General features: G+C 45.8%; 1 protein-coding gene across 1 annotated transcript; it reads left to right on the top strand.

Moving 5' to 3' along the window:
* LOC146839471 (uncharacterized) lies at positions 1-24,209 on the top strand. Its single transcript, XM_085651527.1, has 2 exons — positions 1-172; positions 20,892-24,209. Exon 2 carries the CDS (start codon positions 21,602-21,604, stop codon positions 22,694-22,696), a length of 1,095 nt encoding a protein of 364 aa, XP_085507653.1. The 5' UTR covers positions 1-172; positions 20,892-21,601; the 3' UTR covers positions 22,697-24,209.
* The last annotated feature ends 3,486 nt before the right edge of the window (positions 24,210-27,695 follow it).

Here is a 27,695-nt window from a genome sequence, read left to right as displayed (position 1 = left end):
TCCGGCCTCTTCGTCTGTGTCCAGCCTGCTGCAGAGGGCAAAGGACGCCCTGTCTTTCTGTGCAATTATCTTCATCTTCAGACCCTCACAACCCTCCCAGACGTGCACCTGCCCCACCCCAGCCATAGGAGGAGGAGAGAGCCTGGAAATGTCTGCACAGGTTTCTGCTCGGGTAGGAGATTGCCAGCACCTTCTCCTGTGTTTGGGGGGGGGGGGAGGGGGGGGGGGAGGGGTGAGGGGTGAGGAGGGGGAGAGGACGGAGGCTTTTCTTCTGGCCCTGTGGGTGTTTGTGGTCATTATTTGTATTAAGATCTGTGCACGGTGCTTTGCATTTTACTGAACTATGAGGAATCTGTACACACAGCAGTGCATCTTACTGCACTATGAGGGATCTGTGTCACTGCACTGCATCTTACTGCACTGAAGAGTCTGGACCACTGCACTGCATCTTCCAGCACTGTGAGGAATCAGTGTACTGCACTGCATCTTAATGCACTATGAGAAATCTGTGTCCCTGCACTTCATCTTACTATATTGTGAGGAATCTGTACACGCTGCAGTGCATCTTACTGCACTATGAGGAATCTGTACATGCTGCAGTGCACCTTACTGCACTATAAGGAATCGATGCACTGCACTGCCATATACTGCACTGTGAAAAATCCGTGCACACTGCACTGCATTTTACTGCACTATAAGAAATCTGTGCATGCTGCACTGCATCTTACTGCACTGTGAGGAATCTGTGCACTACATCTTACTGCACTATGAGGAATCTGTGCACGCTGCACTGCATCTTAATGCACTGTGACAGATCTATACACACTGCATTTACTGCACTATGAGGAATCTGTGTCACTACAGTGCATCTTATTGTACTGAGGGATTTGTGCCACTGCACTGCATCTTACTGCACTGTGAATAATCTGTTCCCATTGCACTGCATCTTAGCGTTCTATGAGAAATCTGTGCACATTCTTTGCTCGGCTCTCGCTGATGGTTTGTTGACTTGCCCACCTGTACCCCTGTGTCAGAAGCATGTCCCCCAGGCAGTTTACTGTCAAGGCTTCCCTGCTGCCCGTGCCCCTTTGCCCCTGTTTTCCTATCTCAGTCTAGGTAAAACCTCAGTCACTGCAATAGTTTCCAGCGGCATAGGTTGGCTTATAGCATTATCTGCTGCAGATTTTGTGTGTCTGCTGCAGGGATTGTGTGTATGTGCATTGACCTTGGGTCTCCCAGGTCGGAGGCCTTCCAAGCAGTACGTGTCTGTGTTTTTGATTAATCTCTGCAGGTTTTATGTATGTTCATGTGAACAAGGTAGCGTTGCCTTTGCAGGCTGTGTGTGTTTGTGTGTGTGTGTGTGTGTGTGTGTGTGTGTGTGTGTGTGTGTGTGTGTGTGTGTGTGTATGTATGAGACACGTCTACAGTGTGTCTTTTTAAAGGGTGTCTTAGCAGATGTTGGCGACTGTCAGTCACTCTTATTGGCCTTTCCTCTCTGTACAGAAATCTTTAGGATCACTGGATGTAAGAGGGACTGCTCTGTGCAGAATAGTCAGGTACTTCTCGGCACACTGCAGACGTCTGAGCAAAGTCACGTGTGAAGTTCTTCCCCATAGTTTGGTAGAATTAGGCAGGTTTGAGTGAGACTTCAGCACAACCTCCAAATGTGTGAGTGACAAAAGCACCCAAGGCTACTTGTATGATAATGCTGCAAAGGGTTACTGTACTCTCTCGTCAACTGTGTGTTGATGAGGATTGTACTATGATAGGAGTCTATGTGAAGGATTCCATTCTGCTCTGCTTGTCACTTCAGCAGGAAGGGGAGAACAAGATGAACAAGCAGAAAATGCTAGAAGAGGCCAGAATAGAGAAATAAGAGTGACACAGAGAGAAAAACACGAAGGGTGGAGTAAAGTAGTTAATAGATATTGATCAAAATGTGAAAGAAATACGTTTGTAGGGGAGGGACTGAGAGTTCTTGAAGAAGGGCAGGAAAAGAAATGTAATGAACATTATGTGGAAATTTCCAAAAGTGTAATTATATGTTGTGAGCTAAAAATGTAATTTAAGTGTGAATTGAATGTGAGTCTTCAAGAGTTATAGGTGTAATGTGCTGTTTAGTGGTACCAATAATTGAACCAACTTTAGAGCTGTGGATCTGGGATTTATTCCCAATCAACAAACGGTGTAAATGAACCAAATGGAGGAATCAATGTATTTTCCTGCGTGTTACCAATTTTACCTTAGTGAGATAGCTAGGAGGTCCTAGGTTCCAGCTGTCCTCCTGTATAAATAGGTAAATGTCATATCACAAGGGGGGAGAGTAGAGGTAGGAGAGATAGGGACTCGTCCTCCACGAAACTTGTCAAATAACCAAAAAGAGAGTCCCTTTTATTGCAGAAGGAAAGCGCACTCCTTGCTAGGACTGTAAAGAAAGAAAAAACGTTTTCTTTCAAATAACCCTCACCCCTTCCCCAGGTCTCGCCTCGGTGGCATGCGTCATCATGGTCCATCCCTGCCCTCTATGGACAGGGGCATGCTGCTACCTACAAATATGCGGGAGCACTTAATAGAAAAATAAGGGTGTCCCTGTACACCTATACACCTATGTGGTCTTGTTATGAAGATGGAGTGGGTTTTGGAAGTGAACGTAAAAAATATCAAAATAGTGTGACAAAAACAAAAAAACAATTCTACCCCTAAATGAGTTACAGAAATCTGGGGACAAGCGGGAAATGCTAGAGGCGTGACTACCTACTGTTTCCCTGGTTGGTCGACTAGTTTCAGGCCCTACCCCAAGGCTTTTCTTCAGGACCTCAAAGGAGAAATGATGCTCCCACTCCTGATGTTGCTATCAGCACAGTTAAAGTGATAAAAATAAGGACAAAAGTATATACAGCACCTAATTGGTTTGCTTTAAATCTCAAAAGTCTTGCAGAGGTACGAAGAGAAAGAAAAAGGAAAAATTGCTCAACCTTCTGGTCTACAATGGGTTAAAAATCATTGGTGATTCACTGGTTATATAGTGGTGAAAATACACCAAAACAGTGCGTATTAAGTGGGAAAATGCTGTGATAATTGGACTAACAAGACATTACAAACATATAAACATTTAAAAACTATAAATTGCAAGCACATTGTCATGTTACCGTGGTGATTGAGGTTAATTACATACATGATCAGAGACCTTCACTGGGCCTCATGAGTCCTTCGAGGAGTTGAAGGGACGCCTGTAGTCAAACCCTGAAGGCACGTTAATAAATGAGAAATTCTCGGAAGTTAGAATACTGTCTAAAACGACGTGACAAATCGCTTACGAGATGTTGGGCAGAGCACGTCTACTAACTTCGTCAAGGCTACTCCCTTTCGGCAAACCTGATTTGCTCACTCGAGGCTCTGATGTTACTGGAACAGCTTGTGAGATCAACATATAAAGTTGGTTCATTGCCAAATGTAAGCTTCCACGTAGGTTAATACACATACTGCACAGATCTGTAATTTTGTATCCTACATACCAGTCCTAATAAGTTCTGTTGGAAATAGCGCTTTCTATGGTGCATTTCCTTGCCTTTTTTGGCTTCTCTCCCTTCCGGTTTTCCGCTGATCTATGTGCTAGACTTAGGATTTTGAGCCCTTTTGACACTGCCATTTAGTGCCAAAACGCTGTGCCCGTCATATACATACTGGTGATTAGTGTAGACATGATTGGCTGAATTGAGTTAGCTGTAAATCCTTTGTCTATAGGTGAGATATATATCTAGAACATGTAACTCAAAGGCTCCTCCATGGGCCTGCAGCACTGGTTGTGCCACCCACGGAGGTAGCTCTTTAAACGTGCCACAGGTTTGCCATGACGGGGTCTGTGTGTGCAGGTTACTGTTACTTGGCTTGGGATTTAAAAGGCTACTTGGAAAGGTTCTGCAATTCTCTTGCTATATCGGAGTACTTCCTAGTGACAGGGTGCGGTGTCGGGAAGAGGTAGGGCATGTGTGCGTTTGTGCTACATGCACTGGTAATGAATGGCACCAGGTGGTGTGTTCGGTCCAGTAGGGCATGTTTCCCGCATTGGATTGATTTGAGGGTTCTGTGGAAAGGCGCAGAAGCTGGATTTCTTGCATGCAGAAGTGTGGCAGTATAGTGTTTTGATATTGATGAATTCAAAATAGCTAACCCTCTCCGGTGGAGCGAGTAGATCCGACATTACGATGTTGGAAATACCTCTTTGAGAAAGTGGGCATTTCTGTGCTCGTGGCTCTGTGTGCCTTTCTGACTGTCTCCAATTCACAGCTGGGTTCTAGGGGGACAGTAACATTTGTGCATTCCTAATAATACAGCCATAATCTAGGGGCTCAAAAGAAATTGCAGACCTCTGACTTTGAGGGGCCTTCTTGGGTTGGTTAAGAAGGGGTAGAATTGGCACCTGCATTCCAAGGGGCAGGGTTGTGACCCAACTAAAGATACTGATCAAGCCTCCCAGGGTAGGATGTCAGACAGGACACAATTTAGAGAGGACCCTGTTGCAGGGATTCTGCCCAAGAACAGAGCTATGCGTAGGATTATGGGTTCTTAGTGAATAGGGACTGAGTCATCCTACCACATGAGTACCCATAAGCCCAGGACTGACCAGCTATAGTGTGTCACTTGCTCTCCTACTCACTCACAGAGAAACAAGTGATTAGACACCCCAAAATACGACATTCCCAGATCTCCTCTTCAGCTCATCTCTTTTCCTGTAAAGCCATGGCTTAAGGTGGGGATTGATTTGGTGGGTCCGTTCAATTTTCTTCCCTACAACTTACGCTTTGCGTTTGTGTTAATGGATTTTCACAGCAAGTGGCCTGAAGTCAAGTTTTGTGCTTCTCCCACAGCAAGCAATGCTATTCTTTTCCTTAAATAGATCTTTATAAGAGAAGGGTTTCCAGAGGCTCTAGTTTCTGATAATGGTTTGCAGTTTGTCAATCAGGAAATGAGCGTGTTTTTGAATGAATCTGGCGTGAAACATTTAAGAAGTTCGGTTGGACATCCGCAAACCAACGGTCTGGTTTAAAGGATGAACAGGGTTGTGGTGGATGCATTAAGTGGGCTAAACATAATTGTTTTGATGTGGAGGGTGCTGTCAGATCCATGTTGTGGTGTTATCGCACAACGCCACATTCTCTCACAATAGTTGCACCCTTTGTTTCACTCAAAGGTAGAGTACCCACTTCTGCTCTTTATCCAGCTTGGCTTTTAAGAACTGTTTGTGACAAAGTTTCATGTTGGTTGGATCATGTTGCTTTAGAATCTCGAGTCAAAGTTGCGCAGAAGATGTCCGACAGGTATAATCAAAAGAAGTCAGCCAAGACAGTCAATTTGCGTCCTGGGGACATGGTTCGGGTCAGAAACACTAATTTTGTCAAAAAAGGTGGTATGTCCTTTGGTGAACCTGCCTGTGTCGAGAAAGTTTGTAGTGGTGCCATTATGGTACGTGGTGGGCATTGGTGGCATGCGGGAAACGTTGTGAAAGTTCAGTCTACTGTACATAATTGTAATGGCACCACGGGTGATGTTGTTTTGCCTTCTGGACTAACTAATGTTTCTGCAGGTAATTCTCCTTCTGGACCAACTAATGTACCTTCAGGTAATGCTTCTGAAACCATTATGACAAGTCATGTGCCAAGGAGGTCTATTCGTGTTAGACGAGTTCCTTGGAGTTTACGATGAACTTTTCAAAATTTCTATGTTATCTCATCTGCATTAATTGTTCTATACTAGATATTTTTCTTGTATTTCCATGTTCAGGCATTCTGACTTTTGTTAGTTATTGTTTCTTTGTTTCTTTTTATTGTATGCTTTTAATTTGGTTGTTTTTAACCAAAGGAGGTAATATGTTGTACCTAGATATGCTTGTTTAAGGTTCTATACAGAACCCCATGTGTTGTCATGGTGTTGGGATGCGGGGAGTTCTAAGAAAGACAGTTGGTGCCTCTCTTCTGTCGTGAGAGGAGCAGTGGCTCGTTGTTCCCACGAATAAATACTGAAGACTAAGCTACTGTGTCCAGTGGTGTTAAATTGTGTTTGGGGACACAACAGTACTTAACCAGGGTCAATCACATCATTACACCTGCTTCTCGCTCAACCCGTCAATGGTCGTGGTAGACGTGACATTAATTTCTCCTTCATCTCGGGCAATGGGCACTCCATGTCATCCCCACTGGATAGCCAGCTTGTGCCATCTGGCACTAGAGAGAATCTCCTCGTGCTCGGGATACTCCCTTCCAACTATAGTCCTGTCTGCACCTGCATCCTTCAGGGTAATGACCTTCCTCCCTTGGAGGATAACTAACAACACAGACCCCATGATATTGGATGCATGCACCTAGGAGCATCCGTGTCCCCTTCCAAAATGGTGATTGCTGCTAGATTGTGTCCAACAGGGGCCCATTACCCAAGTTAACAACTCACTATAATGGGTGCTGCTGGGACACGTCTGTCACCCGACAGTTCTTTGGTGAATGCCCCCACTGTGGGACCCCTGTAGCAAGTTATCCTTTTGAGCTTGAAATGATGTTCTTTTTCTTTTGTACTGACTTGAAACCCAATTCCTTTTTGCCTGTGTCCTACCGATTTGAATGTTCTACGGTTCCTACAAATTAAGTAGGACTGTGTATTCTGCACAACATAAATGTCAAAATATGGGAACTTGGTTCACGAGTATCATCAGGAATTGTTGGCCTGGTTCCTAACTAGCTCACAGTGCCCGATCTGAACCCCCTAAACTCACTAGGGTACCAGATGGTATCAGCAACCACGAACATGACCACTTTATTACTTTCCAAGGGAAACATGGAAACAGACCTACCCTTTTGTTGTTTACTTTTGCATGCCCAAGGTGAACACAAGAAAGATACAAATTGGCTTTTCAAACATTTATTGAAACAATCATATTCTTGTGTAAAAAGAGTGTGCTGCAATTATCAGGCAAAACAAACAAAGCAGTGTAACCAGCATTACAAGAATGGTGTAAAAGACAAAGATGTAATTCTTTCCTTTTTGGGTCCACTTCGGTTCTCCCTTAGTTTTGAGTTTTAGGCTGTCCGTGCTCGCTCTGCATAGCCACATATAACACATTTGTGTTTGTGATATTGTTTTGAGAAGACGCTGTACGCTTTTGTTATTCAAGGACTATTCTTGGGATTTCATCTACACATTTCACACAAGGTGCTTGGAATACATAACAGCATAGTGTACTGTTTTCTTTGCTCGTCCAGCAACAGCTCCTTACATTTAGAGATAACACGGTCGCACAACTGCAACTCCAGCACAATAGTTTATGATATAAACGGTGTTCTGTCCCCTTGGGGGCAGAGACGAGAATTCCGGCAGAGAGGACTGTTCTGGAATGACAGCAGTGCCCGACATGCAACCCTGCGTAAACTAAGTTTACACTTGTGATGCCGACCATCTTACTACTTACACTAGGTATGGGGTCTTAGGCAAATCCCAGAGATCGCAAATGTATCCCTGTGCTCACATAGTAAAGGTAGAACGAGACACACATATAATTTGCCATGGTTGGGATGTTGGTCCTATACAATCAGTTAGTAATTCTAATAACTTTTAGTTGCATCTGCCTAATGATCGCAGCACATTTGCTTCATAATAGAATATGATAGTTTCAATAAATGTATTGTAAACTTTCTTTGTGTCTTGCTTATGTTTACTATGGGCATGCATGAGTGAGTAAGTGAGTAACACAAGGGGGGATCCGTTTCCACAGTGCCCTTGGGGAGAGCGGGTCATGTTTGAGGTTGCTGAAATCACCTGTTACTCTGGAAAGATTAGGCGTTCAAGTGAGGTACTGTGATCTGCCAGGATTGGGCCGACCAGTACTGACGTTGTAGAGAAACTCAGTCCCTACACTCTGACATCCTGTCGTCCTAACAAACAGTTTTGCTTTACCAACGGAATCAGTGCAACAAGATCACAATTATAACATTACTGTGTGGTTATATGATTATATTATTCTACTCCTACCTAACACTATCTATACGATTGCTGGCATAGTGGGAGTGCCCTTTGCCAGATACCTTGGGATAGCCTAAACTGCCATACCTGACTAAGATGTATCACAAAGCCAGCCTGTGTAGAATGGTTAGCCTCCATCTTGTTTTGCATCAGTCTTTGTGTGCGTGTTAAATTTTAAGGCAAAAACAATTCTGTTGTGTTTAGACATTTCTAAGGCACACGGTTTGATTTTAAAACCTGCTATTTCCACTCAATGGCATAATTGTTCTCAGTTGACTTTGTCCATGCTGTAAGAGAGACGTGTCATTAAGTGTAACATAGAATGCATAAGATACAATATTATTTAAAGAATATCTGTGATTTGACCATGCTGTCAAGGCATTGTCCACAACAGCCAATGCATTTTCCAAATTAATCCTGTCAATTTATCTTAAGCGTTCAACGGTTTCCACAGTTCATTGTAAGTGGTGTATATGAATCTTTTAGAATGTGGTGACCTAGGACCCAACAAGAACTCTTGTAAACCCATGTCATCAGAAAGGAAATATAGATGTTCCGTAACTGCAGATAATGTGGAATGTTGTAACCATTGCTGTGTTGAAGCAGGTTCTGATTATCAAAAAGGAGAACAGCGAGGCTTGGCAATCAGGAACAGTTTAAATTTAATTAAACAATAATGGCCAGGAACATCGGTCACATCTCCTACAGCTGCGTGCTGAAAATCCCTTTGCATTAGGTACATGGCATGTTTTATACTGTACACTCGGAGCAATAATTTGAAGCTTGTTCCACTTTGGGCTGGAAATACTAGTACAGTGGGTCATAAACTGTGTCTTTACATGCTTGATTCCACTCTGATAGAAGGGACCATAAATACCAACTGAAAGTCACATTCTGAGGTGGTCCAGGTGGCTGGGTGTATTGTGTGTATTATCTCGCTTACTGCTAGGCATTGTTTGGGCTTTATTTGATGAGTGCAACTGACTGGCTGCTCTGGAATCGTCCTTAGCCGGAATGCAGGCTCTGTGCTGTGCATTTATTTGTGTTTATGAGTGTGTGCATCTGACTTGTTTCTTTAGGTATTACATCCTGGGGCCATATGAGATTTACTGCTGCAATCTTCCAGGTGTGTTGAGACTTGTTCCATATCTCGGGCCCGATGGGCGACCCTATTTTGCATGCGCAAACGGATTTGCGACCCCTTTGCGCATGCAAAATACAATAGGGCCATGTACATACCCTATGTAGCGAGTCACAATTTTTTGCGACTCACTAAATAGGATTTGAGACTCTTTATTAGGAAGGGCCGTTCCAAGGGGGTCCCTTCCTTATAGCGACTCGCTATCCTATGTAAGAATGTTTTGTGACCACAATTGCGGTTGCAAAACACTTGTAATTTATCACCCTCTTCAAAAGGGTGGTAACCCATTCACAAACGGGAAAGGGTCCCCGTTGCAAATGCAGGGGGAAATATTTTTTAGGGGTCCCAGGGTCCACAACCTGCCTTTAAAAAATGAAGGGAAGAGGTCCCGTTTGCAACTGCACAGGTACATATTTTTAGGGATCCCAGGGACCACCACCTGCCCTTAAAAAAATGAAACAAAAACAGACTGCTTTAAAAAAAAAGCTGCTTTATTTTCAATCAGTCCCAGACATGGAGGTCTGCTGAACCCAGCAGGCCACCATCCTTGGGAGGGCCAGCCATTCCCAATGGGGTTGCAATTTGCAAGTGCCTCATAAATATTCATGGGGCATGAAATTTGTGACCCCATTGGGAATCGCTAACAGTGTCTCAGACACTGTTGTACATGGCGTTTACCGACTCTCAAATTGCAACTTCCAATCGAGCGCAATTCGCGAGTCACAAATTTTCATGGTAGTACATCTGGCCCCTGGTGTCTCCATCACATGAAGTGCTAGGGGTGAACAGAGGGGGCTGTGTTACGTTGATCGGATAAAGTGTCACTCTGAAACCGTAACAAGTGTTTTATGGTGAATTTAGGTAGCGCAGGCAACAGTTGTTCTGTGGTGTGCTGGACTCCTAAGAGCGGGATCTTTCTATAAATTAATCCGAAGCTAACATTCCCCCATCTAATTGAGTGTCTTGAGCATGGACGGTTCCTCTTTCTGGCTTGTAGTACGAGCGTTTCCCCTGGCATTGGCTGTCCTAATCAGGTGTATTCCCCCCTACTTTCTGGGTAGCCTTCTTCACACAGGCACATATTAGTTGTAGGTTGCAGCACAGCAAGAGCAAGATTACAACCACTGGTAACAAGGCTTTGCATAAGTCTGCGATCCATAAACAAACCTGTGAACAATTCTATGTTTGGGGCACCACCTTCTTTAACCATTACCTGCTGTAGGTTGACAGTGAGCCTTTGTATAGGTTTTTCATGGGGATGAAGGTACAGCAGGTTGTACCTATCTTGGCGCATACACACCCTTCCATTGTTTTTTATTAAGTCCAACACATACCGGTGCTGCATCACCAGGAGTAAGATGGTGTGCATTTTTTCATTCTGTTGAGGCCATCTTCAGTGGTGTTCATCATTTTCAGCAGTTCCCACCTGGTGATCTGCAGCCACCGAGTGTAGGCCTTGGTTTGCACGATGAAGAAGCGGGTTGAACCTCCTACACATATTTGCGCATCGGTGAAGAGCCAGAACTCTTCAGAAATGTCTTGAATCTGTCCAAACCAAAGTACCCAGCTGACCATCTTCTGTGTACTTGGTGTAGAAGCGGGGTGCTTTTGCTGATGGGATGGTGATGCAGTGCAGAAATATTACTCCGGGTATGACCAATGTTGCCGTGTAGAGGGTGACCAGTGAGCAGACCCCTCTCCAGTCTGGGACGAGCTGGCTGTAGGCGTGGGCGCTGCATTACCAGTATTAGTTCATCATGGTGGAGGTGCCCCACTGGATATCATTATTATAGGTTATACTCTTGCATTTTGCTGTTTCTCCCCCCCCCCCCCCCCCCTACGGGCATTGTCCCTTTCCCCCTAAAACACAAGGAATACACTGACAGCTACCTGACTACACTGAGTTTCTTCTTACCTTCTATCCATATGTACCATCCTGTCTCTGATTTCCAGGGGTCTTGGCATTGCGTCAGTAGAGTGTCATTCAACTAGAAATTTTCAATGCCCTCAGAATACTATTCTCTGTCAGTGCATCCACATCCCTCACCACAGCAGAGCCAGAACAGGAGGTTACTCCTTCCATGTCCTAGCTCCGACTCTATGTAATTCTATGCCTCCTAACCTTAGAAAGATTCAAAATCCTTTACTTTTCTGCAAACAGACTGACGATTTTGCTTCTCTGCCTCTGTGATATCTTCTGACACCTGGACCCTCATCTCCTCCCCAAGGCAGGCAACCTCCAGGTGTTTTGCTTTCTAAGGCTCTTCACCCCACCCCCACTTGTAAAGGGTCAAAGTGGTAGCACCCATGCACTAAGTGCCCTTATCAGCTGCGGAAATAAAAGACGGTGTACACCAATACCCAGCCCAGTGAAGGCCTGAAACAGACACAAAAAGGAATGTGTGCTACGTGTTCACCTCCTCTATTTGTACCTCATAAGGAGCTACCTGTGCACTTCCTCCATTTGTATGTCCCGGGCAAGCTTCTTTGTTGATGCTTGTGATCCTTGTACTGTCAACCATGGCAGATGTCTGCTGTGTGCATCAAGTCACTCCCCTGCTTTAGTTGTCAGTGAACCTTGCTGAGCGAGCACACAGACATAAGGGAGTGTTGCAGGGTTTCTGCACATACACAGAACCATGCGCAGGATTATGGGACCTCGGTGTATAGGGGCTAAGCCTTCCTACCACCTTAGTGCCCACGAGCCCAGGTCTGACTAGCTATAGTGTCTCACTCGCTCTCCTACTCACAAACGGAGGAACCAATGATAAGACAACCAAGAACACAACACTCCTGTATCTCTCCGGAATCACGGTAACAAGACACACCTTTTCTCTCACATTCTCGTACTTGTCCACAATAAGATCAGACTAACGTGCTCAAAAATGCAGTATACGTGCCACAACCAGCAGCAACATGTATAATATCAATACAGTTAGCATTGCAGCAAGGCAATGTATCATAAGGGGAGATGTCATGTTATAAAGACTGTGGATAAAGGACTATAAGGCCAGACCACCCTCCCCTTTGTAAGCAGAAGTATTATTATATAATAGAAGATTTCTGGGCTTTGTCAGCAGACCCCATACCTCATGCCATAGATCGCATTTCTACATCACAGGTGCATGTTGCTCTTCTCCCTGGAAAGGTCCCTTTCCAAGTGTGTGTCACCCAAACGTGTATCCCCATAATATCAAAGTACAAGCTTCCAGCAAGAACAGATGCCTTGGTAAGTTTTGTCTAAGATGCTAGGGCCTGGCCAGAACAGAATAACAAGAGTCTGTGTTTATCGACCTTGCTCACAATGTTCAGACTAAACTCCAGGAACAGACAGAGAACAAGCACAGCAGAGAGTTCTCATGTGAAAGGCATGAACAGAGTTTCGTAAAAATAAAGGCATGTAGTGTTGTGCGCAAAAGCAGCATCATGGCTACCGGGCTCATGCTAACTAAAAGATGTCGACAATGACTCTAGCACCCACGTGACAGGAGTATGGAAAGTGATGAACACGGAATAAGGTAAAGCTGAATTTAAGAAATGCCCAAAGGTTTAAATGCTGCATTCACCCTCAAGCAACGGACATCTTGTCCCACTCTGCCAACGCCCCAACCACCCACAGAGTATCATGCTCGCAGCAAACGGAATTAAATAGAACAAATGGATCTATCGGGTTTATACAATTGCTTAGAGTAATATATTTACTTTACCGAACCAAAGAGTATTTAAAGCACATACAAAGAAACGAATACACCAACACGAGAAATATATTTAATCATATATTGTAAAGGGTATTGAATACCGCTGGCTGTCACAAATACAAATTAAATTGCAGGAAGACAATGAGTGACTGTCATGAGAGAGTGACATATAGTGAATAGTGAAATGAACAGTACACTATATACATGACAAATACATTGGTGACATGAAAAAAGGAAGAAAAAAAATCTTTCAAGTATTGTGTAGGGATCTCGCTTCTAGTGGCCTATGGCGCGGCACAGAAACCAGGCGGGGTCAGGAAGTTGATGCTTATAGACCCTTTATTACGTCTCACACAAGTAGGGAGGTATCGTCTAACAAGGGTTGTAGTCAAAGGAAACAAAAGTAAAGGATGGTGGTCTCCACGTAAAGCAACAGTTCACCGCCTGGGATTCGAAGGGAAACAAGTGTCCCCCGAACTCTTTCCTTTTCTTTGTAGTTGTTTTTGGTCTTCCTCTTTCTGTCTGCAAAGGGCTGCTCTTTCTCTTGGGAGGGTCCACGAATCGGTGAAGCCAAAAAGAAAGAAAAGAGAGGTGCGTCTGGATTAGACTCTTTGGTCGCAATATAGGGGTTTTGTGCCACCTTCACCGGTCGTTCGTGAGGGAACAGGGGAGGGGAAACCGAGGGTAGGAAGGGAAGTGATGGTGAGGGAGTGGGGCTTCGTGCTACCGTCTCCGTGTGATTTAACTTCTGGCTCCCCAGCAGCCCCACCAAAAAGACCCCCGCAGTGGCACTTGCCTGAGGCCACGACCCGTGAAGCGGGCCGCGGCGGTTGGACCCGGGGCGTCCTCTCCTCGTTCTAGGCCGCCGGGCTTGGATGCAGTGTACTCTCTCTCTTCGCTGGGTCCGCGTCCTCCGTAGCTCTCTCCGTGATCGCCTGCCGTCTCGGTCCTCTCTCGCCTCCTGGTTCCGTCCTCGCCGCCTCCGTCTCTCCTTCCGCGCTCGCTGTCTTCCTCCCGCTTGTTCGCCTGTTCTTTCGCCGTCTTCTCTCCTCCGCCGGGCTCCTCCTCCGCGCTGCTGCTGCCCGGCTTCCTGGTTCCGCTCTCCCCTATTTCAGGTTCCTGCCTGCCATCACCACGCCTCCCACGCACCACTAGACCGCGGGCTGTTTCCGGTCTGTGTAGTTCACCGATTGATTGGCTGCCACCCTTCCGGTTTGTCGCGTCCTCCGGCTCCTTACATTCGCCCCCCCTCAGGAATGGACGTTGGGGCCATTCAATGCCCGGATGTCTGGATAGGTAATCTGCACAGACTTGCTTCGTACCCGGCATGTGGATGGTCTGAAACGAGAAGGGTTGTAAGGCAAGAAACCATCTGAGAATGCGGGAATTGGAGTCTTTGTTCCGTGCTAGCCACGTTAGGGGAGCGTGGTCTGTAAGGACAAGGAACTGTCTGCCTAGGAGGTAGTACTGTAAGGATTCGATAGCCCACTTAATGGCCAAACACTCCTTCTCTATCGTAGAGTAGTGTGACTCCCGGGGAAACAGTTTTCTACTGATATATAACAGAGGTCGTAGTTCCTCGTGGGGGTCTGGTTGATACAGGACTGCCCCCAATCCGTGACCGGAAGCATCTGTTTGAAGCACGAAAGTGCGACTGAAGTCAGGACACCGTAACACGGGGGCGGTGCAGATAGCACGTTTGAGGGTCTCAAAGCTGGTTTCTTGTTCTGTGGTCCATGTCCGTATGTGTGAGGGATGTGTTTTGGCTAGGAGGTCTGTCAGGGGGCTAGCAAGGGAGGAAAAATGGGGAATGAACCGTCTGTAATAGCCTATGAAGCCTAAGAAGGAACGGACCTCTCTCTTAGTTTGGGGTCTGGGAATGATGCGGATGGCCTCGACTTTGTCTACTTTGGGTCTAATGTGCCCTTCCTGTATAGTGTACCCTAGGTATTGTATGGTGTTGGTTCCTAGGAGGGACTTCTTGGGGTTGATGGTAAGACCTGCGTCCTGTATAGCAGTAAAGATGGCACGGAGATGTACGAGGTGGTCCTCCCATGTGGGGCTAAAAATCACAATATCGTCAAGATAAGCCGCGGCATATGCCTGGTGCGGACGTAGTATTTGGTCCATTAGTCTTTGAAATGTTGCTGGGGCCCCATGCAACCCGAATGGGAGCACATTGAAATGGTAAAGGCCAGACGGTGTGGAAAAGGCGTTTTTTTCTTTGGAAGTTGGGTCTAATGGTATTTGCCAATAGCCCTTTGTTAGGTCTAGGGTTGACATATAGCGTGCTTGGCCCAGTTGCTCCACCATCTCGTCTACCCGTGGCATGGGATATGTGTCGAACTTCGTGATGGCGTTCACTTGGCGGAAATCAATGCAAAAGCGCAGACTACCGTCTGGCTTTGGCACGATTACGACCGGAGAACACCAGTTGCTCTGGGAGGGTTCTATGATACCTGCTCGGAGCATATCTACCACTTCTTTTTCTACTGCCTCTCTACGTGCTTCTGGTATGCGGTAAGGTTTCTGTTTTATGACTTGGGGACGTAAGGTCACTATTTCGTGCTGGACTAAGTTGGTTCTTCCAGGGTTTGTGGAAAAGAGGTTGGGAAACGTCTTGGTTACATCACCCAGTTGGGTTTGTTGGTCATCTGTTAACTCCTCCCCAAAGGGGACGGGATGTTCAGTGCGGTCATTGACTGACAGGAGAGGTATGTGTAGCTGTGGTGAGTGACAGGCCAGTAAAGCCGGGGTGTGTTTTCCCTCGGGTTCCTCCCATTTCTTCAGGAGATTCACGTGATATATTTGTTTGCCTCCCGCTCTGTGGGGTAGTAGAACACTGTAGGTGACGGGGGTAACCCTCTTTTCCACTACATATGGCCCCTGCCACTTCGTTAGCAACTTGTCGTCTGAGGAGGGGAGTAACAAAAGGACCTTGTCCCCGGGCTGGAACACCCTAAGACGACTGTTGTGATCGTAATACCGTTTTTGTGTCTCCTGAGCTTCCTGCATGTTTTCTTGCACCAACCCCCATATACGTGTTAGGGAGGATTTCAGATCCGTGGTGTACGTCATCAGGGTCTTTCCCTCGTCCTCCTCCTCCTCCCAGTGTTCGCTAGCCATGTCTAACAAAGTGCGAGGTTTTCTCCCGAACAGCAACTCAAACGGGGAAAACCCCGTAGACCTCTGCTCATGTGTCCGTAGGGCAAAGAGGACTAAGGGTAACTGACGATCCCAATCCCTTCCCGTGTCAGAGACGACTTTGCGGAGTAGGTGTTTGATGGTTTTATTGTACCTCTCCACCAGGCCGTCTGTTTGTGGGTGGTACACTGAGGTCCTTATCTTCTTTATTCCTAGCAGGGTACAGATCTGACTCATCATCCGTGACACAAACGGGGTACCCTGATCGGTCAGGATTTCAGAGGGGAACCCGACTCGCGAAAACAGGGTAATCATGGCCTGAGCCACAGCCGGAGTGGTCATGCGGGACAATGGAAAAGCCTCAGGATAGCGACTGGCGTAGTCGACTATGACTAATATGTAATGGTGTCCACGGGCTGAAGGAACCAAGGGTCCCACTAAATCCATCCCTACGCGTTTAAAGGGAATGTCGATAATGGGCAGAGGCATGAGGGGGGCTTTAGTGACCGACCCCGGACTGGTGTATTGACATTGCCTACATGCGGTACAGTGTTTGGCCACGTCCCTATATACCCCTGGCCAGTAAAACCTCTCTAGGAGATACTTCAGAGTGTTTTCTTTTCCATAGTGGCCACCTCCCATTTTATTGTGGGCCAACTGGAGTATGTGGTTTCTGTAAAGTTGGGGAACCAGTAATTGTGTTCTCACTACTGTGTCTCTTTTTTCGCTTCTATACAACAATCCCTTCTTTACTAGGAAATATGGTCCTACCTTGTCTGGTGACTCGTCCTGAACCTGTTCCCAGGCGTGTATGAGGGATTGGTCATTCCGTTGGGCAGTCCGGAAACTGTACGGGGTTGATTCCTCGGCCTCTGCAAGTGAAAGGGGAAAAGCAGTTTGTGACAGAGGGGAACAAACAAAAGATTTCTTGTCAAGTCTTCTTTCTCGTCTACTCTTCTTGTCTCTGGTGTTTTGGGACTCAATCTCAGCGGTTACAAAAGGAGCTTCGTCTAACCATGTGGGTTTCTTTCTTTGTGTTCCCTCAATATAGGACTCAAATTTTGGGTGATCGGTCCCTATGATAACGGGTTCGGGTAAACAGGGGATCACTCCCACTCGCTTCAGGTGCGGGTCGTTATCTACGTCTAATAGGACTTCGGCCGCGGGATATGCTTTTGTGTCCCCGTGTACGCAGGTTACGTTTACGAGTTCCGTGGTGTGTAACTGGTGACTCCCAACCAAGGACCCATCAACCACCGTAACATGACATCCAGTATCCAACAGCGCCTGTCGCTTTTTCCCATTTAAATAAACCTCCGTTTTGTATCTATGGGAACCCTCCCTAGTTAACATTATCCTGCCACGAGAGTACCCTACCTCCATGGGCTGAGGGGGGCTTACGCGGTGGGGACACTGCCTGGCTATATGTCCCCACTCAGCGCAGCTGAAACACTGAGGTCCCTGTCCACTAGTAGCCGTAGGGACCGGTTTTTGAAAGGGACGGGGGGCCTGCAGAGGTCGTGGCTCGGGTTTGAGAGTGGGTCGAAAGGATGACTGTAACGGGATTCGGGAAAGGGGAGCCGGAGCCTGAGTTCGTACAGTGCCTGCTCTAAACTCTGGTCCTCTGTGATAGGCGCAAGCAATCTCAACCGCAGAAGCAGTAGTGAGATTTGGGTGTTGTTTCACCCATGACTTGGTGTTGGGCGGCAGGGCATCCAAATACTGTTCAAGAAACACTTTTTCAGTTACTTCTTCTATTGAAGATACATGGGGCATTAACCATCTTGTTCCCAAGTCCCGTATTCTATAATACAAAGCCCGGGGGTTGTCTCCAGCAGTCCATTTTTCTTTCCTGAATTTGACGCGGTAATGTTCCTGATCGAACCCCAGTCTCTCCAGTAATGCTTTTTTCACTTCCACGTATGTTGTCGTTCCGTCCGGGTTGGCGGCCTGATAAGCGGCTTGTAGTTCCCCAGAAAGGAGCGGGGCGATGTATTGGCCCCATCGCTCTTGCGGCCAAGCTGCTGTGGACGCCACCCGCTCAAAGTTCAGAAAGAAATAATCCGGGTCCTCCCCTTCCTTATACTTTTGCAGGACTGTTCCAGGGACCGTGGGGTTAACACGTGTATGGACTATGGCGTCAGTAAGCCGTAGTAGGGCCGTATCCTGTACCTGTTGGTTCGTGGTCGCTACTGTTGCCTGGTCCTTAAGGGCGACCTGCAGCGCTTCTCGCTCCATTCTAGCTGCTTGTAACTGTTGTTCGAACACCAACTGTAAGTGTCTCTGGCCCTCGGCCAACTGAGTAAGCACATCCTCTATAGGCATGGGCTGTGACATGTCTCTGTGCACCAGTATCCCACTTCTGACACCACTTTGTAGGGATCTCGCTTCTAGTGGCCTATGGCGCGACACAGAAACCAGGCGGGGTCAGGAAGTTGATGCTTATAGACCCTTTATTACGTCTCACACAAGTAGGGAGGTATCGTCTAACAAGGGTTGTAGTCAAAGGAAACAAAAGTAAAGGATGGTGGTCTCCACGTAAAGCAACAGTTCACCGCCTGGGATTCGAAGGGAAACAAGTGTCCCCCGAACTCTTTCCTTTTCTTTGTAGTTGTTTTTGGTCTTCCTCTTTCTGTCTGCAAAGGGCTGCTCTTTCTCTTGGGAGGGTCCACGAATCGGTGAAGCCAAAAAGAAAGAAAAGAGAGGTGCGTCTGGATTAGACTCTTTGGTCGCAATATAGGGGTTTTGTGCCACCTTCACCGGTCGTTCGTGAGGGAACAGGGGAGGGGAAACCGAGGGTAGGAAGGGAAGTGATGGTGAGGGAGTGGGGCTTCGTGCTACCGTCTCCGTGTGATTTAACTTCTGGCTCCCCAGCAGCCCCACCAAAAAGACCCCCGCAGTGGCACTTGCCTGAGGCCACGACCCGTGAAGCGGGCCGCGGCGGTTGGACCCGGGGCGTCCTCTCCTCGTTCTAGGCCGCCGGGCTTGGATGCAGTGTACTCTCTCTCTTCGCTGGGTCCGCGTCCTCCGTAGCTCTCTCCGTGATCACCTGCCGTCTCGGTCCTCTCTCGCCTCCTGGTTCCGTCCTCGCCGCCTCCGTCTCTCCTTCCGCGCTCGCTGTCTTCCTCCCGCTTGTTCGCCTGTTCTTTCGCCGTCTTCTCTCCTCCGCCGGGCTCCTCCTCCGCGCTGCTGCTGCCCGGCTTCCTGGTTCCGCTCTCCCCTATTTCAGGTTCCTGCCTGCCATCACCACGCCTCCCACGCACCACTAGACCGCGGGCTGTTTCCGGTCTGTGTAGTTCACCGATTGATTGGCTGCCACCCTTCCGGTTTGTCGCGTCCTCCGGCTCCTTACATTTTGTCCTATATGATTTTACACATGGAATGTGAGACCCATTGATAAATCAAATCGTGATCAAGAGAACTGTGTGGACATATGTTAGATGTCGACGTTTCGACCCTGGAAGCAGCGCACACTGGTATGCATCAGAGCAGGTCTTCCTCAGGACTGTGAACGGAGGAGTGGACAGCCACAAAGCAGACTCTTCAATGAATGAGATCAGGAATTTGGAGGCGTGAATCAATTCCAAGGTTAAACTTCACTAATGTTCAAGTTCAGTAGTAGTGCCGCAATTAGGAGAGTTCTTCCTAACTGCAATAGCACTGTTGCTCAGAGGATCTCCACCAGCCAGTTGGAGTCTCCTCTATGGGCTCAATTGACATCCAGCAGCTGGTTGGAGTCACATGTTGGGAGCCTTGACTAAATATTCAGTGATGACAAAATAGATGTATATCTTCCGGGAGCAGCGTCCGTCTGACCGCTTCTTAGACGAGTTAAAGCAAACGTAAGACATTAAGTCAGATACCATGGTAAGGTAGAAAAAGACAAAAAGCACACACTTCTTGGCAGTAGGGATATCGAAGGTATATCACTGGCAGTGATTAAATCTCTATTATAAATGCTGCAATCTTCCCACAAATGATTGTACCAACCCCAGGTAAGTGCAAAGATAACTTAACAAACAGAAAAGTAAAGATAGGAGTTGGAACTTCAGCTGATCCTGTGTGAACAGGAAAGTATTGTCAAGAACAGTGTGAATGGAGCTACATTTGTTATATACTTCCTGAAGTGTTACCTTTATTACATCGTGAAGAGTTTCCTTTGTCATACACTTCCTGAAGAGTTACCGTTATTATACACTTCGTAAAACTGAAGCAGCATATCCTGATTCATCTCTTTTTCCACAATGTCTTCTTGTTTAAACAGGGCTCGACAAATCCACTCGACTGCTCGCATTTGCGAGGTAAATTTTATGTGTTCGAGCTACTTTTATGTCCCATTCGCCCTTTCTGGCGAGTAGGAAAACCTACTAACTTTTGTCCTCCGTCTTTGAAAACGGAGCAAATGACAACATAACAAGATTTAAAGGCCTTTTTATTGCTCACAAAGTAAATGAGCAATAAAGATGCCTTTAAATCTTGTTATCTTGTCACTTTTGCTACGCTTTCAGAGACGGAGGTCAAGTAGGTTACTGTTAGGTCGATGAGATTTTTTAAGGTACTAGACCTGCAGGACTAGTACCATTTTTCTGATTTTTCGAGCCCTGTTAAATGAAACTTGACCATGTGCGTCTTCCTAAATCTATACCTCTAGCGAATGAGTGCTCCGTGAGTGCCCTTTCTTTACTAAGTTACTCTGTAAACACTGGTAAATCACCTCCTTTTCTGAATTACGATGTGGCATGTTCAATAGAACATTTAGTTAAATATCTGTGTATGGTGAAATGTCTCTTGGTTACTTTAAAAAATGGTAAAGAAGAGATGTCTTTTACAAATATTTAAAGATTGTGTATTTACATTCTCTTACATTTCCATTTAGTGATAAATCTCTTTACATCCAACAGGAAACCAGCCTTGAATGCACAAATGATTATGAATAATGACAATAATCGTGTAAATCTCCAAAAAGCCGTCAGAAAAAATGAGCTCCAATATTCAGGTAAAGAGCTGCACAGTCAGAGACTGAGGAACCTGAACATAAACTGATAGATCCTGGAAGAAGCAGTCAAGAGCAATTCAGTGGATGTAAGAACCTGAGCTGTGCACCTCCACACCACAAGACGAAGAAATGACCTCTAGAAATATAACACAACAACAATAACTAACTACTGCCTGTATAAACAAGTCTCAAAGCTTTGATCATTGGATCGGTGTGAGGTGGATACATCATTGCTCTGTTTCCTGTAATGATGGCAGACCACCATTCAGTGCGCTAGTTGTATTGTAAACTATTTCTGGCTAAACCACAGGAGCAAGAGAAAAGCACAATGGAGTGGAGCCAGACATCTGAAGAATAAAGGAAAGAGAGAGTCGTTGATCTACAACAGACTGTCCCAATTTGCATCGGCCTGAAGGAAGACTAATCTTTACCCATAAACATGCAAAACCATTATACAATCTAAAGACATAACCACCTACAAAGAAGCTTTACTTGCCATAATTATAATATATGTCGTTGGTGAGTCTTGTATTTCGTTGTGAAATCTGAAATCAAGCATCCAACATACCACACACATACAGAGAATGTGAGAATAACACAAGTGCTTTATCAACCATGTTAGCACTTCAGGAAACACAGTCATGGGAAGCAGACAATTATAAACCCAACCCAGAGACACTAACCAAGAAAGAAGAATCAAACACATGCAGCAAGAGCTTTAGTTTGTCATCACTACTAAAGAGCCATCAACAAACACACACAGGAGAAGCAACGTGCAAATGCAATGAATGTGTGAAGAACTTTAGTCAGTTATCACACCTCAAAATACATCAGCGATCACACACAGGGGAGAAACCATTCCATTGTAGCGAATGTGGAAGTAGTTTTAAGGAATCTTCAAAATTAAGGAATCATCAGCGAACACACACTGGGGAAAAGCCATTCCAGTGCAGTGAGTGTGTGAAGAGCTTCAGTCAATTATCAATCCTGCGAAGACATCAGCGAACACACACTGGGGAAAAACCTTACCATTGCAGTGAATGTGGAAGTACTTTTAGTCATTCCTCAACTCTCAGGATTCATCACCGAACACACACTGGGGAAAAGCCATACCATTGCAATGAATGTGGAAGTACTTTTAGTCATTCCTCAACTCTCAGGATTCATCACCGAACACACACAGGAGAAAAGCCATTCCAGTGCAGTGAATGTGTGAAGAGATTCAGTCGGTTATCACACCTACGAGGACATCAGCGAACACACACAGTGGATAAACCTTACCATTGCAGTGAATGTGTGAAGAACTTCAGTAGTTTATCAACCCTCCGGCGCCACCAGCGAACACACACGGGGGAAAAACCGTACCATTGCAGTGAATGTGTGAAGAGCTTCAGTCGTTTATCACAACTCAAAATACATCAGCGATCACACACAGGGGAGAAACCATTCCATTGTAGCGAATGTGGAAGTAGTTATAACGAATCTTCAAAATTAAGGAATCATCAGAGAATACACACTGGAGAAAAGCCATTCAAGTGCAGTGAGTGTGTGAAGTGCTTTAGTCGATTATCAATTCTACGAAGACATCACCAAACACATACAGGGGAGAAACCATACCATTGCAGTGGATTTGGAAGTAGTTGCAGAAAGGATTTTCAGCTAACTACAGGGATTAGTGATAACACCTATAAAAACAACACACTTAAATAAGTTTAACAAGCACAGACTGATTTGTAGCTGGTTTTGGTGTTTGGCCATTTTGTGCAAGAACTGGTTCAATGACAGCTGCTAGAGAACAGCGTCCAAAGGCACAAGAAGTCAAAGTAGGAAAATGTGACCTGTAACTCTGAGAGTTAATACCTGCAGTGCACAACATTTACCTCCGAAGCCCTGACGTGGGAAAAAATGATGCTCATTTCGATCATCATATGCATATGTAAAAGCACCCACCATAGTGGCACTTCCTCAGCGGTGTCCAATATCAAGCTGGACTCTTGGGAAATTTGCTGGCTAACCACTGACTATGTAAATGATTCACGGTGAGATTAATTGTATATGAATATATTTTAGACGTGTCTTATTTACAAAGAATCACCCAACCAACTCCTAACTGCTGAAAGGACAGAATCAGTGCATGATGGCAGAATTATTGATCGGAGAGAGAGCTGTTGAAAAGTTTAGTTCTGAATAGGTTTCTGAAAGCTTGATGGTTAGGTAAAGATTGAATCTTGAGCAGTAAAGAATTCCAGCTCTTAGAGTCCAGAACTATCGATTCCCTGCTTCACATTTCTTGAACCTTGGCACTGGAAAATACATCTGGATTCAGAAGTAAAGGAACACAAATGATACAGATTTTTGACATAAATGATATTGAGGTTTGTGTTTACAAGTAAAAAGAAACACTTGTTTTATAAACTGCCGGTGAATGAATGGACATAAAAAGTATGTGCTGCCTCATGAGCAAACATTGAATCTTTGTGATGCCGTTGGGATGTCCTCAGACCACAAATAAGATAGATTGTAGGATTCTGAATCATCTGTAAGGTGCTTTTGTGTTGCTGGAACAGCCAAATACACAGTGTTCTTATGGCCCAGCCTTGCTTAATTGAAGGAGTTCACCAATATAATATGCACATCAGAAGAAAGGATACATCTTCAGTAGCCAAAGATAGTAAAACTAATGCTTTCCACCGAGGGCATTTTAACAAAGTGCTGAGTCTGGGAAGTTTTTCCTGCTGCCGACCATCATCACCACCACCACCACACAGCCAGTGAGGAACAGCAACAAGACTGCTCTTCAGCACACCCATCCTTATACATAACACACTACAGGGGTTTGCTCCAGGGTCAAACTCACATTACTTTCACGTTAACAGCAACAAGTTCTAAACTGAACAAATTAAATTTAGGAACAAGTGGTTTGTACGGCCATTAGTGGCATAATACATTTGAAACCCAATACTTTATAAATCTGTATTAATGATACATAACCAAACATCAAAACACCACCTATGTATGGACATCCAAGAGCCTTTACAAACCACACTACAGAGGTGAGTACTAGGATCAAACTCAATTTACTTTAACGTTAACATGAACTAATTTATTATACAGCAAGAACAGTCATAATGCTATGAAATGTACACAAGGATGACTAGATTTGACATATTACTAACAAATGTATGTTTTTTGATATGTAATAAAAAAAATGTATTTGCATTCATGGTATTTGACTGCTGGTTGTATGGAAAGAGATGTTAAATGTGATTTCTTCCCTAAACTATAAAGATAATTTGTGATGTCAGCAAAGAGCCTAGATTATTTGGCAATGGAGGTGTCAATAAATACCGGATTTATTTTGGAAAAAGAAAAATATGCGTGTATTGTGGCACTCCTCTTGTTAATAATCCATAAAAATGCTACAGAATGCTGAGTACTTGAAAGCATTCTGTCATACGAGGGATTTAAATATGCATTTGTCAAATACAAAATTGACTTACATTTTTATTTTAAGCTTCTTATACAGCGCTTCTTTATCTAATAATCCCGGATGGGTTTTCTCCGAGAGCCCTTTCTCCTTCGGAAGAAGGGTAATTTTTTCCTAGTATTTTTCACTTTGAGACTGCCAATCTTTTCATAGAGTTCCTGAAGAAAAACAAGTAGGTCAGAATGCCTACCATAAGTAGGGCGGACGGTCTGATGTACTTACACCAACCGCCCCAGGTATGTCGGTCATTGTTGTGAGGGTTTCTGAGGTTCTGACCTCAGTTGAATCAGAGGGGAACTGTGATAGATTCTTCTTACCAACCTCAAACATTCTCCAATTTATTTTTGTAATCCGTTTAATACAATTTGCTAAGGGATTACACATGAGAACCATGGCCATGCTTTCTTCTCTTACTCCTGCATTAGGGATCAGGAGGTTGTCTATGATTCTTGGCCTCTTATTCGCCTGCTTCAGTCCTTCTGGGATAACCTCTTTCACCAATTTATCCTTCAAGGATTTCTGTTGTTTTTCAAAGAGCCTTATTAGAACAGTTTCTCCAAATTTGTAAAACTGTTGAAAGTGGAGATTCTTCCTTAGAGACCTTGGTTGGAAGTTTGCAACATTGTGTCTGGTGTTGTGTAAACACGCAATCACACAAGGGGGCTAGAGGAGATTTCAGGAGCTGCGTGGGCCAACTCCCCACTAATTATTCATATTACAAAAAAGGCCACGGGTCCGAAATCAACAGGAGGTTATACAAATTACTGGGTGTACTATGCCACTCAGAGGGGGATTTCCCTTTTAAGGATGGTTACCCTCACACACTAGCGGTGTCATGGTTCATCATGAAGGGGCACCGTCCTTAAAAGGGAAACCCCTCTCTGAGTGGCATACTACACCCAGTAATTTGTATGAGCTATTGTGTGAAACCAGTGTGCCGTTCTCCAAGGCTGTGCAGTTGCATCAAATGTTGTGTAAAAGCAGTGTGCCATCCCACAAGGCTGTGCTGTTGAATCAGACTATGTGTAAAAGTAGTTGGCAGCCTTCTTTGGCTGCATAAAGAACTATCTAAAACCATTGTGTCTCCATACACTTGCTGCCAACTGCGGCGTATTTGTTTCCACCTTCTACCTGGGATCCTATCTGTTTGCTGCCGACTGCGGCGTCAAAGTGTCCACCTCCTACCTGGGATCCTATCTGTTTGCTTCCAACTGTGGAGTTGTAGTGTCCCCCTTCCACTCTGGATCCTATCTGTTTGTCGCCATCATTATGCGACGCAGGAGCTGCAGAAAGAAGGGCATGAGGATTCACTAATAATGTGTTGTTACTAAAATGTTACTATGGCAAGTTACAATTCATTCAAACTGTGACTCTGTCACTATTGTGGCAAATATCTCAAATACCCAGCGCCTCCATGTAAGTCTTACAGAATGGTCAAGTCAAGTCAAGTCAGAGAATTTATATAGCGCACTACATACCCAGAGGGTCTCAGGCGCTAAGGGGGGGGAGGAGGATTACTTGTCAAATATCCACATTTTAAGTTGCTTTCTGAAAGCTAGGTGGTTCTGGGTAAGGCGAAGGTGGGTGGGGAGTGAGTTCCATGTTTTAGCAGCCAGGTAAGAGAAGGATCTACCTCCCATTGTGGTCTTGTTGATGCGAGGTACAGTGGCGAGGGCTTGGCTGGAGGAGCGTAGCTGGCGGGAGGGGGTGTAGAAGGACAGTCTTGAGTTGAGGCATTCTGGTCCGATGTCGTAGAGTGATTTGTGTGCGTGGGTTAGCAGTCGGAAAGTGATTCTCTTATTGACGGGTAGCCAGTGGAGGTCTTTCAGGTGACCAGAGATGTGTTCGTTGCGTGGGATGTCTAATATGATTCTGGCTGAGGCGTTTTGGATTCGTTGGAGTTTCTTTTGGAGTTTAGCGGTAGTGCCTGCGTAGAGGGTGTTTCCGTAGTCCAGTCGGCTCGTGACCAGAGCATGGGTGACTGTTTTCCTGGTTTCGGTGGGGATCCAGCTAAAAGTTTTTTGAGCATGCGAAGAATGTTGAAGCAGGATGAGGATACGGCGCTGACTTGTCTGTTCATTGAAAGTGAAGAATCCAGGATAACGCCTAGATTCCGTGCGTGGTCTGTCGGGATGGGTGCTTTTCCAAGGGCTTCCGGCCACCAAGAGTCGTCCCATGCAGAGGGGGATGTACCTAGGATGAGGACTTCTGTTTTATCTGAGTTCAGTTTCAGACGGCTGAGTTTCATCCATTCAGCAACTTCTTTCATTCCTTCGTGTAGGTTAGATTTGGCGGTGCTGGGGTCCTTGGTGAGGGAAAGGATCAGTTGAGTGTCATCCGCGTAAGAGATGATGTTGAGGTTGTGTTGGCGGGCGATGGTCGCGAGGGGGCTCATGTATACATTGAAGAGGGTGGGGCTGAGAGAGGAACCTTGTGGTACGCCACAGATGACTTCGGTGGCCTCGGACTTGAATGGTGGGAGGCGGACTCTCTGGGTTCTTCCGGTGAGGAACGAGGTGATCCATCCAAGTGCTTTTCCATGTATTCCGATGTTGCTCAGGCGTTGTAAAAGGGTGCTGTGGCAGACTGTGTCGAATGCTGCAGAGAGGTCGAGGAGGATGAGGGCGACTGTGTCTCCATTGTCCAGTAGAGTTCGAATGTCGTCTGTTGCTGCGATGAGGGCGGTCTCAGTGCTGTGTTTTGCTCGGAAGCCTGATTGTGAGGAGTCGAGGGATTTGTTGGCTTCGAGGAAAGCGGCGAGCTGGATGTTGACAGCTTTCTCGATGACTTTGGCCGGGAATGGAAGGAGCGAGATGGGGCGGTAATTTTTGAGTTCGGTGGGGTCCGCTGTTGGTTTTTTCAGAAGGGCGGTGAGTTCAGCGTGTTTCCAGTTTTCCGGAAAGGTGGCGGAGTTGAAGGAGCAGTTGATGACGTCTCGGAGGTGCGGTGCTATGACGGAGTCTGCTTTGTTGAAGATGTGGTGAGGACATGGGTCTGTGGGGGATCCTGAGTGGATGGAGTTCATCAAGCGGATGGTGTCCTCAGTGGAGATTGGGTTCCAGTCGTTAAGGGTGTTCACGGGGGTGGAGTGTTCAGCATGTGGTTGGGTGGGTTGGGCTCCGGGTTGGTTGTCGAAGCTGTTGTGGATGTCTGCAATCTTGTTGTGGAAGAATGAGGCTAGGGAGTCGCAGAGGGCTTGAGAGGGGGTGATGTCGTTGGAGT

The sequence above is a fragment of the Triturus cristatus genome, chromosome 4_1 (assembly GCF_964204655.1).
Source record: "Triturus cristatus chromosome 4_1, aTriCri1.1, whole genome shotgun sequence".
Taxonomy (NCBI): domain Eukaryota; kingdom Metazoa; phylum Chordata; class Amphibia; order Caudata; family Salamandridae; genus Triturus; species Triturus cristatus.
Note: the sequence above shows the minus strand (reverse complement) of the source record. Positions and strands in the feature narration are given on the sequence as shown.